Source organism: Scardinius erythrophthalmus, assembly GCF_964197995.2.
Source record: "Scardinius erythrophthalmus genome assembly, chromosome: 22".
Taxonomy (NCBI): Eukaryota; Metazoa; Chordata; class Actinopteri; order Cypriniformes; family Leuciscidae; genus Scardinius; species Scardinius erythrophthalmus.
This window is the reverse complement of record NC_138242.1, coordinates 20288963-20304352: the sequence shown is the minus strand read 5'-3', so window position 1 is coordinate 20304352 and position 15390 is coordinate 20288963. Positions and strand designations below refer to the sequence as shown.

Sequence of the window (15390 nt, the reverse complement as noted above, 5' to 3'; positions counted from 1 at the left end):
ACGGACAGTGAGTGTGAGATTGCGGATTTGATGAAGGGGGTGATCACGGAGCTCGCCAAGTGCATTCTGGGAAATGTATTTCCCAAATACCATTGTTTCTAAAACGAAGTCATCAATCCCTATTTTTCACGAATATTTCTCACATGATGCTCACACATAGCCTATACATATATATCACTGATTCTTGAGATACACGTCACACAAAAACTTTAATAATTATTAAAAATAAAGAAATTCATCAAAATAAAAATGCTTAAAAAGTTACATCTAATCTGCAACCTCAGGACATTTATTGCTTTTTTATATTTTAAATAATTTCGTTTTATTTTAAATACATGTAAGTAATTTATCCTGTCCTCAGCATGAGGTCACAATGTAAAACTGCCAAACAAAGTGTTTAAAAGTGCAACAAATTCAAAAATATAGTCCTACATTTAAATTGAAAGGCAGAGATCTGTAAAATATCAAACAATACAAAGAGTAAATCTTGAATTATATTTTCCATAAAAAATGGCTCACTTTGCGTCAACTCCGTCACGATTTTTTTTTTTATTCTGAATAAGTCAGGCAATGTCATGGTCATCATTAACTCCGAGGACCCCTTTCCTATTTGCTGCTGCTCATTGTGGATCTCACAGCACATAGTCCTGAAAGTTTTGTTGTTGGTCATGTTTAATATTAAAAAGGAGGGTAGAGATTTAAGGAATTTATGAACTGGATTGTTCATAATAACCCTAACCCAGGAAAAATTTAGAGAATGTATTTTTTTCACTTAGCTTCTTTACTGAACACCAGTAGGCTATTACATACTTGAAGACTTTACACTGTTGCTGGACGAATCAAATTAAAATAGCTTGCTTTTTTAATGCGTCTGACGGAGTTGACACAAATTAAGTTATAATAAATGTAAATTTTTAGAAAAAACATTTTCAGAAAAATCTGTTCCCTTACATGGTTCATTAGTGGAGACCTTTGTCTGCAAATATATGTTTATAATGAATGTATTATTAAATAATAAAAACTAACTTCTAAAACATGTTTTGTCCCTTAGACAAATGTGTAATAATAGAGGCAAACCTAAACTTTATGGTCTTCCTCAGGGGTCTCTCTTACCCAGATGTCCAGCTGACCTTTGACCCATGTCTATAGACAATGCCACTCTTTTTTAGTGTTCATCACCACCCTACTCACCGAAAAAGTCGTAGAATGAGCATGTGCCAGTGTTTGTCCAGCTTAAGGAGTTTCCAATGAAAGTCTATGAGAAGCATGTTTATTATCATAAAATATATTGTAGCTTCATACAAAAAATCTTGCATCACTGTTTAATATTTGTTCCAGGAATGTTTTTTTTTGTCCGAGTCATGTCTCGGTCTTGTGTCCTCTGATGAGGAAAGCAAACCACCCCTTACAGTATAACTTTCCCCTCTAGTAGCCATATCGACACTATATAGAGAAAATATATATACTAATATAGTGCAAAAATTGCACCAAAAATTCAGAAATCTTTGGAAGATATCACTGAACATTTATTTAACTATAGCAAAAGTAAATTTCTTATGTTAATTTTTTCATCTCTATTTTTGGTGTTTATTTCAAATTAGACAAATCTGATATTATTTTAATCTCCAATATGTTATAACAGTTGATATGGTTCTTTAATGCTTCGCTAACAGCAGAAGACTAGCAGGGTTTAAATCCCAGTTGTGCAGGTGGGGAACGTTATAACACTGCCTTACAATAAGCCCCTATTAGAAATATGCTATTCTATTCTATACTTTTATGAATTATATTGAGAAAACATGAGGAAAAAGGTGAATAAAGACTGAGAGTCAATGTTCAGAAATTATTAATTATTATTATGTTTTGAACTATGTTGTATAGCTGTGTTTTCTGGTGTGTTCGTTGTCAAACTCAAAAATTATTTTATTTTTAATTATTAAAAAATGCCATTTTATATGAAAAAGTTAATAATTGTATTTTAGTGTATTTTAATTGTATTTAAATATTTAGCTATATATATATATTTTATTAGATCAGATAGCATTTTAAGCTGTCATATGGTCATGTTACAATGTACTCCACCTAATGTACTCCCATTCTTTCGGGGTATATCAAGAAAAAAAAGTATACACTGTATAAATAAAACAACACCACATAATTGTACTATACATGTGGGAAAATAATGTGGGTAAAAAAAAAAAAAACCCTGAACCCTAAGTATAGATTTAGTCAAAAGGCGTTAGGTTGTGCACCGCTCTCCCGTTAATTTGTGCATAATTACAGTGGCACCTCCTGGTGGGCCGATTCGTCTACTACATCGACATTTCTCAGAACGCCGTAAATATGATTATGATAATAATTGATTTTTCAACATCGTGATGTTATTAAAATGGCTTTTTTTTCTTTTCTTTTTTTGTAGGCGAGACTTTTTATTGCATTGTTTTTAAAAAATTATTAAAACCATACCATCCTACCTTCAGCAAAACGATATTTTGAAAAACTGAGTATGCCTAATATAATGAAACCCCACATCAAGATCATTTCCAGGTTTAGACAAACTAAAGTGCTGCCCTCTAATGGTAGATTACTATTACTTCAACTATAGAAAACGCTTCAGCAACAACACTCAGAATTTGTAAAAAAGAAATAAACGAACGAGCAACATAGCTTGTTAAAATCAGCGTGTAAAAAAAGCTAATTGCAGGAAGGCCTGATGTCTAATATTTGAAAATACGTCAAATTAGGCCTAGGGTTTAAACTGTGCCAATCAGCAGAACCTGATTTCACCAGCAACTGGATCATCATCTCTGTCATTCCAGTCAACCAATAAGATTTAAGGGACAAGTTTACAATTTATATCAAGTTTAGGCTTAGAATCAGGGTGAGGTGCTTCTACATCAGTGTTATTTACTGTGTTACATAATTTCACTCTGACTGTAGGGATAACCTATTGGTAGGGTTGGGTTTTGAGGTAGGACTAAATTTTCAGAAAGGAATCTTGTTCCTGGACTTGGCAAAATCAGGACGTGCCTGGAATCAAGCAGATTGAATCCTTTCTACTATAATCTTAACACAATTTAAAAGCTATATTAAAATTAATAAATTATTACCACTGCAACTGTTTAAATTGTATATTGCCAGAGTTTACAGTTAAACAATAATAAAAAAATGACTGCTGCCTTTCTGGAGTGTACATATTTATAGGGCAAACATGAAGAAAAATTAGAGAGAGAGAGAGAGAGAGAGAGAGAGAGAGAGAGAGAGAGAGAGAGAGAGAGAGAGAGAGAGAGAGAGAGAGAGAGAGAGAGAGAGAGAGAGAGAGAGAGAGAGAGAGAGAGAGATTTTGTAAAAAAGAAATAAACGAACGAGCAACATAGCTTGTTAAAATCAGCGTGTAAAAAAAGCTCTCTAAAAAGAGAGAGAGAGAGAGAGAGAGAGAGAGAGAGAGAGAGAGAGAGAGAGAGAGAGAGAGAGAGAGAGAGAGAGAGAGAGAGAGAGAGAGAGAGAACATGACACACATGAAAGAACAAAGAAAAAAGTGCATTTTCATCATATGGACATACCTTTACTTAATTTTCACCAGATAGAAACATGAACTATAAAATTGTTTATTTTACAGTACATTAAAAAAAGTTATAAAACTTTAATTTGCAGTGTCCTACATTTTTTTAATGTAAATTCATTGCATTGTAAATTCTAATTTATATATAAAAAAAAAACTTCAAAGTTAACCCTTAAAGGAATAGTTCACTTTAAAATGAAAATTCTGTCATCATATACTCACCCTCATGTTGTTTCAAACCTGTATGAATTTCTTTCTTCTGCTGAACAGAAAGGAAGATATTTAGAAGAATATCAGTAACCAGACAGTTTCTGGGTCCCATTGACTTCCATAGTATATTTTTTTCCTACTATGGAAGTCAATGGGACCCAGGTTACTGATATTCTTCTAAATATCTTCCTTTCTGTTCAGCAGAAGAAAGAAATTCATACAGGTTTGAAACAACATGAGGGTGAGTATATGATGACAGAATTTTCATTTTAAAGTGAACTACTCCTTTAAATGCATACCTCAGGTCTTTTTTGACCCGGGACGTCAATCACTACCCTCCTCCTCGTAAATTTTTTAAAGTTAGACTTTTTAGTATTCCTCAATTCATTACAAATAATATGACAAGAAAAATAATATATATATAGATCAACACACAAGCCCCGACACCACGATTCCTGGTGAACATGATCGAAAAAGGCGGGGCACAAAACTCTACTTAAACATCACTTTAGAAAATGACATGAGACTGGAAGCCCTGGTAGACACCGGCGCCGACCTCACTTTGATATCATATATATATATATATATATATATATATAATGATGCCTGTTTTCCCATTCATTTTTTGTAAAAATTGTATAAGGTCGCAAACGACCCAAGGTGTGTAATAGTGGAAGTATATTTTTCTGCACAACAGTAATTGAATCTTTGATGACTGAATAAGTGCAGTTCACCTTTATTCCACAAGGTGGCAATGTCTGATACAATGATGAAGCTCACTCATAGTTACGGCAGGCAGAAAACAAAAGAATAGGAAGTATCATCAGCAAAACTTATTTACTCAGAATCATCAGAATTTTTTTTTTACAAGTACTGAACACAATCAAATATTAGGGTCACTGTCACTTGATGGTGGATCTGTTGAAGAAGCTGTTAGCGATTAAAATATTGATTTTAAAGATGTTGAAAATGTAAGTTTTGAGAATATATTTGAAATGGTGACTATGATGCTGAATGTACTGGAAAATGAGCTCTGACTAGGACAGTGATGATGGTATAAAACATCTGCTCAAACCTTCCAAGCTTCAAAAGGTAATAAAATATGCTTTATTCTTGTTCTTCTGTAATTGTTACTCTAATATCAGGAGAGTTTTATATTATCGCGACAGGCAGAGATCCATGTTAGATATAGATCCGAGTCGCTAAAGACCTTAAAATGTAATAATGATTGGTGAAACATTCATGCATTTAAGGGTTAAAAGCACAAGGTAGCTGAAACAAATGTTTGGAAGATTTTTTTATTTCAAAACAGCTTCTTGGCTTTCCAGAAGCCAGAATTGTTCCAACACCATTGGTTAAAAAGTAACGTAATATTTGCAAATTTAGAAGGTCACCTCATATTCAAACAATTTCTTCAAAAATGAGTTTAGACATTGTAATTCTAAAAGACAGGACAAAAATTGTCACAACATTCTGAATAAAGGCCCATCTCACATTCTTCACAAATGAAACAAGCTACTTTAAAAGTAATTACTGTGGGTTAGTGAAAACGTTAGAGTCATCCATGATAAAATCACTTATACAGTGAATGCCCTTCTTACATTATATGGACCGAACTATACAACATTTGTGAGAAAAACATTTCGCCAAGAAGTCAAACCATTAAACCCACATTCCAAGTGTATAAAACATGTTCAAGCTGTGTTTTATAGTGTAAACCCAATAAGCTGAAGTAAACATAGAAGAGGAGAACAACAATACTCATTATCGAACATGAATCCAACAAATAATGACTTGTGTTAGTGTCAACATGGAGTTGTTTATGTCTAAATGAGACTGAAGAATGCGTTGAAGTCGAGAAACATGAAACAAAAGTGCATCTTGGGGAAACAATCTGCATGTGGTTAATTTAAAACTGAATGCAATGGTTTCACCATTTTAACCTCTTTCTTTTTGATTAAAAATATATTAAAACCTTACTTTGATGGCATTTTCCCACTTCAGATTTAAAACCAAACCCAACATTTAAGATGCATCCAATACTTTACCTCAAAATTTTTATATTTATATATATATATATAATATTTTTTTTTTTTTTTTACAAAATACATAACACTGAATTCTAATAAATGGAAACACCTGTAAAAAATAAAATAATTCATTGGATTATACAGGAGATCAGTCCATGCTCCGTGGGGTTAGTGTCTCTGAGTTGGCTGGCTTCACAGTGCATGGCAACAGTCCTTTCTCACTGGGATGGGCCCGCGGCACTGCCCTCCTGAACGTCCCTGGGCTTGTGGGTAAAAGGTTTGGAGCTTCCGTTCCACCTCTCCTGTAAGGTTTCACTCCATGCTGGAAGAGTTTCCAGAGCAGGCTCTGGAGGTCTGGCTGGCTGTGGCGAGAGGGGAAGGTAACCCTGGGCCTGAAAAATGTCCTCCTCTTCTTTCTGCAGGTGGAGATCTACAATTTTTGAGCTGCGCAACAGAAAGTCATGGCGGGTCTCCAGTTCGGTGACTCCGTTGCCACTAAACGTCATTCCGTCATTGTCCAACTCGTTTTCCAGCTGATGAACCCAGGTGTCTCCTCTTGGAAGAGCGCTCGGTTTGGTCGGGCGACCCTCTGGGAGTTCATTAAGAGACTTTAAGAGGCTCTCTTGAAGCGTTTTGGGGCTCAGGCCTCTTGGGGGACCTGTGGTGACGGGGCTCTGGGGCCGTTCCTCTTGGATGGGGGAACCAGCGCCGCTGGCCTCCTCCGGGACCCCGGAGCCCAGCTCAGCCAGGGGGTCAAGCTTATCGGTTTGGTTGAGTGTCTTTAAATTTCTCAGCAGTGCAAACATACTATCTACATCCTTCCAAAAGTTCATCCAGTCATCCAGAACGGGACTGTAGTTGTGCCTGTGTTCGTACAGACTCTCATTCACGCTGTACAAATCTGCCAGTTCTTGCCAGATGAAGTCCTCTGTGAAATTGGGCAGTTTAACCTTTGTGGACGTCCCAGGCTGGTTGTGTTCTGGGAAACGGGAAAGGGGGGGGAAGCGAGAAAAGTCAGTAAGGGCTGGCGATAGCTGCGCAGAAAAGCTTTGCTTTGGAATGTGTCTAAAACATGCAGTTATTCCCGGCCTACTCCTGCCGAGGGGTCTTGAATTAGTGCCCCACACACCACTGCAGTGCTTTATTTAAGCTTTAGACCAATAGAAAAGCTCTATTTCGAAGCAGTAAAGCAGTGTGAATGCAGATCAAGACAACAAATGTCCTCCAAAAGGACACCCAAAACCAATACATCATAAATAAAGGGTGCGCAGACAGACTGAAAATCTGTGCAATGAGGTTCAAATCAAAGTAAAACATCCAACAAGAGACTGAAAAGATGGAAAATCCTGGAACCAAGAAATCAGCAACCGGAAAAATAAATAAATATGAGGCTGAAAGGGTGGGTGGGTGAGAGGTACAGGAAATGAAAATCTGCAAAAACAAAAGCGTGTTAAAGGAGGGTGAGAGAATGAAATGAGCATTCCCCGAGTGGGTCAGGCAGTAACTGATGGCCTAGGAGACATGGCCCGCGCTGAACCAGAACTGCCACTGAACGTCTATGGAGATATGGTATGCGGTGTGGAGAACTACTTGAAAGTGGAATGAGAACAGAAATGGATTCGTATGGTCTCAAAGACTCACAGGAATGAAAGGCTTGGCCTCCTCAACTTTGACCATTTTCGATGCTGTTGCCTGGTAAGCAGGTAAGCCAAAAAACAGAGATGTCAAGACAGGCATGAACGAGAAAAATGTAATTAAAAAGTCTCAAATATTGATGATCTGTGCACTGAGATGTTTATGAGATGCTATTTCCCACTAAATGATGTGTATATGAAGAGTCAAAAGTCTTGGATTTTAAATTTCAAAACATATTTTATAAATTATGTAAATGATTTTGGTTTAAATGACATCTAGGAATACATAAAAAGCAACAAACTGTTCATGAGTTAAAATTAACCTGTAATTGGGTTTTAAAATACTAATATTCGTGTGATTTTTAAATGTACTTAAATTGTTAGCTCAACCCAGCATGCAACCACACACTTAGCTCAATGAAACATGGCGTATTAGTGGAAACAAGCTGCCCATGCAGTTATTTCAAAAGCCAATGAGGGATTCAAAAATGTGGATACCTGTGTTGATCATAGCTTCCTCCATCTTTACTTCCTGATCAGGAAAATAAAAGCATTTAACATGTTAAATGTCTATTGTAATAAAAAAAGGAAGTAAATCACATTGCAGATCTTCATGCATAACCCTCAGCTCCTGAGGAGAGGTTGTGTTAAAGACACAATGAAGGAATGATGATTTAAAGGATAAATGAGGAAAATCCTCTGATGGTCCTGAAGAAAAAGATAGTAAGGAAGTGTAGTGTTAAGAATGAAATGACTGTTAACAGCGATGAATGACGTAAGGTCACAAATAACATGAGAATATGCCAACATGCAGACTAATATAATATGTATAAACATGCATCTGTTTTTGTGATATTTTGTTACATGACTAGTGGTAAATCCTATTTTTTTATTTGCCTCTCTTTTGTTTTTTAATGGAACAAAGTCATACAGATCTGAAACAACATGCGTATGAGTACATGCTGACAATCTATTTTTTGGGCAAACTATTGATTTTAGGTCATTTATTACAAATCAATGCCATTGTTTTTGCCCCCCAAAACACAGGCGCTGACCACATCATTAACTTAGTTGTTGAAAAGCTATGACAACTTGTATAAATAAAAAATATTCAATATTGCAAATAATCTCAGTAGCATTTATAGCTGGTCATTATGAGGTCATTATGTTGAGTCAGTCTCTTCTCATAGGAAATTATAAACGGTTTTCAGAATAGTGAAAATCTCAGTGGTTCTGATGACAGCAGGTTTTATACAGCCAATTACCCAAATTTATGACCTCTTCCTTCCTAGAAATGAATAAAGACAACATTCCTGCTAGAATTTTTAAACCACAATTCCACTGCTAAAATATATGTCATATGTCACATAAAAAAAAAACACTCAGAGAGGAATGTTTGTCAGTATGTTTATAGTTTTAGATTTTCAAAATAACAGAGCACATAAATAGGTTCTTACACCTATAAATATATAAATATAAAATAAACCATATTGGTACAAAACTTTCACAGGAGCCATTCATATTCACCAGGAATGGGAAAAAATGCAAAACTATGAGATGATTTGATTGCTAGACTGCTGAAATCACTGTCCCCTGTTGAGGGAATAAAATGGAAAATATTAAAGGGAAATAAAGAGATGAGCAGGCGGTTTAGAGAGAAACCAAACTCAGTGACCAATCCATCATCCACCATTTAGAGATCCGACACATGGTTCATCCCATTCATGCATCCTCAGAGTGTGCCAAAACATGCTAGACCAAGTGTTGCTAAATATTCAGCACTTTCTTCTCAACTTAAAAAATTTGCCAGCATGCATCATTGTGTATACCTGCTAGAATAAAAAACAATAAATTAGCCTAAGTTGGTTTACTGGTTGGTTTTAAATGGCGCTTCAGGTAGTCAGGCTGGAAGACCATCTAAAAAAAAAAAAAACTAGCTAAACATCAGCTTAGACATGCTGGGAAACCATCTTAAACCAGACCAGCAAATCACCTTAGGCTGGTTTAATCTGGTTTCTCACCAGAGATGCAACTGGATTTTTCAGATTTGGACATTGAAAGCATCTTAGAATCAAAAATAAAGGTGTGCTGGCATGTCCCCCCCCCATTTCACACGGAACATGTGGTACAGAGACTGGACAGGAGTGTTACCTGCATCTGAGCTTTTGGGTCTGGGGTTGCACTGCTTGTGGCCTTGACAGCTCCTCATTTCCATCAGCTGTAAATGCAATTGGCTCAGAATGTCCCTCTCCACTGTGTAAACAGCGTTGGTTAACTGCAAAACATAATATGTATTATTGAGTCAGTTATTGTAAGTGCTGTAATGTAGATGAAGGATAATAGCATGTCTTTACAGGAAGAGTCATTATCCTCAGAGTTCTTTTTTAAATTATGGGCTTTTAAAGCTTTTATTTAACAGTGCACTGCATACAAAGAAAGTAGTGAGGCAGAAGGATCAGATTCAACCTGCATCCCCACAGCAGCGCTAAAGCACTACTGATGTGCATAATCTCAGACTCAATAGAGCAATTTATTCAACTCAAACGCAACTGAAAACATGTCACACATCCTCACCTGATACGGGTCACTGTTTAGGTCAAAATACTCCAGGAAGCCAGTTGCAAATTCACAGAAGAGCGTGTTGTGAGTGTCATTAATAGTTCTCAGACACCAGTATGTGTTGTTGTTAGAGCTTGTGCAGGCACAGAAGCCACCCACTATGAAAAAAGAGAAATAGTTTTGTCAATGAACATATTAACTAGAAAAGAATAGTTTAAAAAGAGTTAGTGTGACTTATAGACTACACTCTCAAACAATGGTACAAAATCTGTCACTGGGGCAGTAGCCTTTCAAAAGGTACTTATTATTCAGTGTACTTCTCGGAATTTAGATTCATATTTGTGATTAAATTAATCATTCAGACCTCTTTGTGAACCAGCTTTAAAGATTCAAAGGAACTGAATTAAATCAGAGGATTCATTAGAGAACTGGATATCGCTCTGACCAATCTGAATAGTGCATAGCTTTTCTTTTTTGTGCCTTGCATTTGAAAATATAACGAAAGTGTCTGGAAAAACAGAGAATAAGTATCAATTTTCTCTTAAAAATGTAGTGGAGTTAAAAATATTTAGACATATATATCCAAAAACTGTACTTCAGTAGGCCTACAGTAACAATGTATTTGTACTTTGTTACTACACACATCTGACTAATACATACACTAGTTTAGGCACTAATATTTACCTTTAAGGTACTAATATGTACCCTTTATGAGTAAATAAGGTACAAAGGTGTATCTTTTGTACCCTGTTTAAAGGGTTAGTTCACCCAAAAATGAAAATTATGTCATTAATGACTCACCCTCATGTCGTTCCAAGCCCGTAAGACCTCCGTTCATCTTCGGTACACAGTTTAAGATATTTTAGATTTAGTCTGAGAGCTTTCTGTTCCTCCATTGAAAGTCCAATGAAAGTCCAATATTCCACTATTCATTTCCTTCTCTCTAGGCATCGAGTGAGTTCACGTAGTGTTTTTGCGTAGCGCGTCTGTGTTGTACGTCACACGTACGCTCACTATTGGCCGACGCTGGTCATGTGTGATGCGTGTGACGTACAACACAGACGCGCTGCGCAAAAACACTACGTGAACTCACTCGAGGCCTAGAGAGAAGGAAATGAATAGTGGAATAAAGTTGTTATTTTTGTTTACTTTTTGCGCACAAAAAGTATTCTCGTCGCTTGATAAACTTAAAATTGAGCCACTGATGTCACATGGACTACTTTGATGATGTCTGTACTGCCTTTCTGGACATGGACAGTATGCCGTCCATTGACTTTCAATGGAGGAACAGAAAGCTCTCGGACTAAATCTAAAATATCTTAAACTGTGTTCCGAAGATGAACGGAGGTCTTACGGGCTTGGAACGACATGAGGGTGAGTCATTAATGACATCATTTTCATTTTTGGGTGAACTAACCCTTTAAGAGTGTAGCAAAAACAATGAGCATTTCCTTACAGTTCCAGAAGGGGGCGGTCTGCCAGTGGTCATTATTATGTGTGAAGCAGGTGAGACCAGGAAGACTGCAGTCATCACCCTTCTTCTGCCTCTTCCTCTCCTTCCTCTCTTTCTTCCTGCGGCGGATCTCGTTGTAGAGTTGAGCCTTGCTGTCCACTTCCTGCGTGGCCTCTCTGATGGCATAAATGAATGAGACATTAGAGCCAAAGCAAAAGGGAACGCCATCCCAGGTGAGTTACACAATGATAGGGGGAGGTAGACCAGCCAGCTCCACACATAGATGGGGTCAGAGGTCGTGAGAAAGTGGAAGGATCGTGCACACACCACCCTCCCCCAAAACCACAAGGTTCTTGTCCTATTTTCAGATCAGGGTGTTTCATAATCTCACTTTACAATTAAAGTGAAACTTGAAATGCTAATGTTTATGGGTAGAGACTACTGCTGGAATTGTATGGTACAAAACAGTGACCCATGGAGTGAAAAGAAGTCAATACAGGTACACATGCATGCATGCATGCAACAGGACCAACTGAGAACTCTTAGATTCCATGATTTATATAAGCTCACCAACATTTCCACCAAACCGATTGTAAACATGATACACGTCCATACACTTTCACATACAACAATCATTGAATTTAGAAGAGACATTACCAGCGTGAATTGTGTGTTGTGTAAAGTGTGTTAGAGACGCTACACTGATTTAGACATTAATCCAACACACTTTAACAAAGAGACAATACTACAGAGTACAGACAAACTGACGAGGCACAGACACACACGAAAAGAACTCACTTAAAGGGATGGAGGTGGTCATTCCTATTCTTCAATCTTTCAGGTTTGTTTTTCTGCTCTCTCTCTTTGCTATAGTAACTGGTTGTAATAAGGAGAGAACAGCACTAAATTCAGCTGGAATTTCTCAAAAGGCCTTCGACTAACTCAGATTGATTTGCTAAATATTGCTGTTCAGATTCAAAATGATGAATTTGTTACTATTTAATCAGGATTGAAGAATTCAGATATTCAATATCCAAACTACAGTTACATTATCATTCAGAAGTTTGGGGTTGGTAAGATTTTGTTTTACAGTTTTTAAACTGTCTCACAAGGCTGCATTTATTTATTAAGTGAGTTTATATTCAAAATTAGAAAATAAACTTAATTCAAAGGGAAAACAATATTATTTTTCTTATTCCATTGGCAGATATTTTTTCTCGTTTCAAGGGAAAACTCATTTTCATTTTGCTTCTCAAGTAAATGTATCTTGATTTAAGAAATGTCGAGATATTTGAACAGGAAACAAGACAAATATTAGTAAGAAAATAATTTCTTAAAGTAATATCCCAATTTAAAACAACGGTTTTAATTTTAAAACGTAGTTTATTCCAGCAATTACTCCAGTCTTCAGTGTCACACAATCCTTTAAAAATTTGGTGCTCAAGAATAAATTTTTTATCATTAATGTTGAAAACAGTCAATAGAACAGGATATTTAAATGTATATTTTTTGTAATAATGTAAAAGTCTTTACTGTTGATTAATTTAATGTTCCCTCACTTAATAAAAGTATTAATTGCTTAAGAAAAAAAAAATCTTACTGACCCCAAACTTTTGAACAGTAGTGTATCTAAAGAAGTAAAATACAAGAGAGATGATGAGTGGAACGATGACCAATCATGTTTCCATTGTACGCTCAGAGTTGCCTCAAAATCATCCAGTTCACATTGCCAAGACAAATGTCAAAACTGACCTTTTCTTTCCACAGTCACACTCATCTGGTCTCCTCCTCTTCAGATGGCCTCTAACCTCACGCAGTTTCTTCATTTTATCTTGGAGAAGTTCAATCTATGGGACAAGTATATGAAAAACATCATTCATGTGGTTTAAACAGCAGTAATCCTAAAGTTAGTATGGGACAGTGGGTCTCACCTCTTGGTCCACAAAGTTCTTGTGGTCTTTCCACGCTCTGGAAGACTGGTAAATCTCTCTTTCACAGCGCACAGTGTCGTTCATTAATATGAAACACCTGTGATCCCAAGTCAAAATGAACAATAAATGAGCAAAACACACTTAGCAGCCTAAACTACAATAATACTGAATGTCCAAAGGCTTGCAGCTCTTACTTGTGTGTGACTTTGAGAGAATTGGGGTATCCCACAGCATTAGTGTCATCTGACTGCATCTCCTCTGATCCGTCATCAGACTCCAACCCAAAGTCAGAATCAATACCTCCCTCAGGCTCATGGTGCCGTTTGCTGATTGGTCGAGGCTTAAGAGGGGTTTTGTCATCAGCCTGCAGGTCCACATCATAGATTTGGCCCTCAAACTCCACTGACAGGGATCTGGCAGGCCGTGTGTGCACAAAGCGAGGTCTGTAGCCTTAGGGATGACATCAGCATAAGCTACACATACTTAAATACTCACATTTCATAGTTAAATATTTATTAATATTGCTGGAGCTCCTTAAATTTCCACTTCCTCAAAAATATGCCACTTCAGCTCCTAACCAATAGATGGCACCAAAAATATGATTCAGAGTTCTCTCACTATGGGAGTGACACTGAAGACTGGAGTAACAGCTGCTGAAAATTCAGCTTTGCCATCACAGACAAATTGCATATTGAAAAATATTAAAATGAAAAAGTTATTATGAACTGTAATAATATTTCACAATATCAAATGCATACAGCCTTGTTGAACATAAGGGACTTTCAAAAACATTTTAAAAAATGTAAAATTTTAATTTATGTACAGTATATTATTACATCTATCTATCCATCCATCCATTCTCCAAACCACTTATCGGTCGCAGGTATATTCTTAGTTATAGAATATTTTTATAGCTTATATATAGCTTTTTATGTAGATTTAGTGTAGCTAACTAGTTAAATGTTAATACTTTACAGTAAGGTTTTGTTATTTAACATTAGTTAACTACTTTAAGTTAACATGAACTAAGAATGAACAATCCTTCTACAGAATGTATTAATCTTAATGTTAATGTTAATTTCAGCATTTGCTAATGCATTATTAAAATCTAAAGTTGTATTTGTTAACATTAGTTTATGCACTGTGAACTAACATGAACAAACAATGAACAGCTGTATTTTTATTAACTAACATTAACAAAGATGAATAAATAAATGCATTGCTCATTGTTAGTTCATGTTTGTTAATACATTAATGTTAACAAATTTTACCTTATTGTAAAGTGTTACCAGTTCAACAAAATAAGTAGTTTGTATCTTGGGAAGATAGTTTCAGTGTTGATTCACTGATTCAAAACTTTTGAATCAGTTCACTCTTTACCGATTTGATAAGTGCCTTTTCCTGTAGGCTACATTGTTAAACCAGTAGGTGGCGACTTGTGAGTGACTTTCAACCCAAGTCTAAAAGGTCCAGTGTTTGTCTACTCAGTCTTGAACAGCTAGCAGACCCATGAACTCTTTTCACCTCATTTGAGCGCACATACTTACGTGGATTACTGCTGTGGGCAAACTGTCGGTGTGCCCGCCGCGCTGCCTTGGCCGCTTTGTAAGGTCGCTCTCCACAGTGGCAGTCTTTCTCCCGGCTCTCATAGCCTCGAGAGCGAAGACTTCTCACTCTTTTCTTGGATCCCTCCTTCAGAGAGCTCTTACACTTATGTAAACGCCACTTCCCACTGACCTCCTCCACACAGTGCCATTTCTGTAACAAAAAAGGAAGGAATTCAGCTTGAGGACAGACATTTTCGTCTGGCTAACCACTTAATGTGCTAGAGCCGCCTCATTTGCATAACCACAGCTATTTTATGAATTAAACTAATATTCTGTCTGTGAACAGTGAGCTTAGCGGTCAAACATCTGCATTTGTAGAGTAATCCCATTAATTCACAATCATACGGCACAAGACCCACCTTGCAATTCTTTCCCATAAAGAAGCAATCAGAAGCCAATTTAGA

The 15390-nt window shown here is 36.5% G+C and overlaps 1 protein-coding gene across 14 annotated transcripts in view; it reads right to left on the bottom strand.

Annotated features, from left to right (window-relative positions):
• Positions 1-5872: 5872 nt before the first annotated feature.
• Positions 5873-15390, bottom strand: part of sulf1 (sulfatase 1) — an 86108-nt gene continuing 76590 nt past the window's right edge. For 4 of the 14 annotated variants that reach the window (XM_081353311.1, XM_081353303.1, XM_081353310.1 and 1 more), the window contains 9 exons: positions 14927-15137; positions 13574-13829; positions 13380-13476; positions 13201-13295; positions 12247-12324; positions 11452-11624; positions 10011-10153; positions 9588-9711; positions 5875-6781 (listed from right to left, as the gene is read on the bottom strand). In XM_081353311.1, the coding sequence (XP_081209437.1) occupies positions 6021-6781; positions 9588-9711; positions 10011-10153; positions 11452-11624; positions 12247-12324; positions 13201-13295; positions 13380-13476; positions 13574-13829; positions 14927-15137 (1938 nt within the window). In that variant the 3' untranslated portion in view covers positions 5875-6020. Of the gene's footprint in view, positions 6782-7443; positions 7495-7934; positions 7969-8799; positions 9030-9587; positions 9712-10010; positions 10154-11451; positions 11625-12246; positions 12325-13200; positions 13296-13379; positions 13477-13573; positions 13830-14926; positions 15138-15390 lie in introns of those variants that run through there. The other 10 variants (XM_081353314.1, XM_081353312.1, XM_081353313.1 and 7 more) reach the window with 5 other exon arrangements.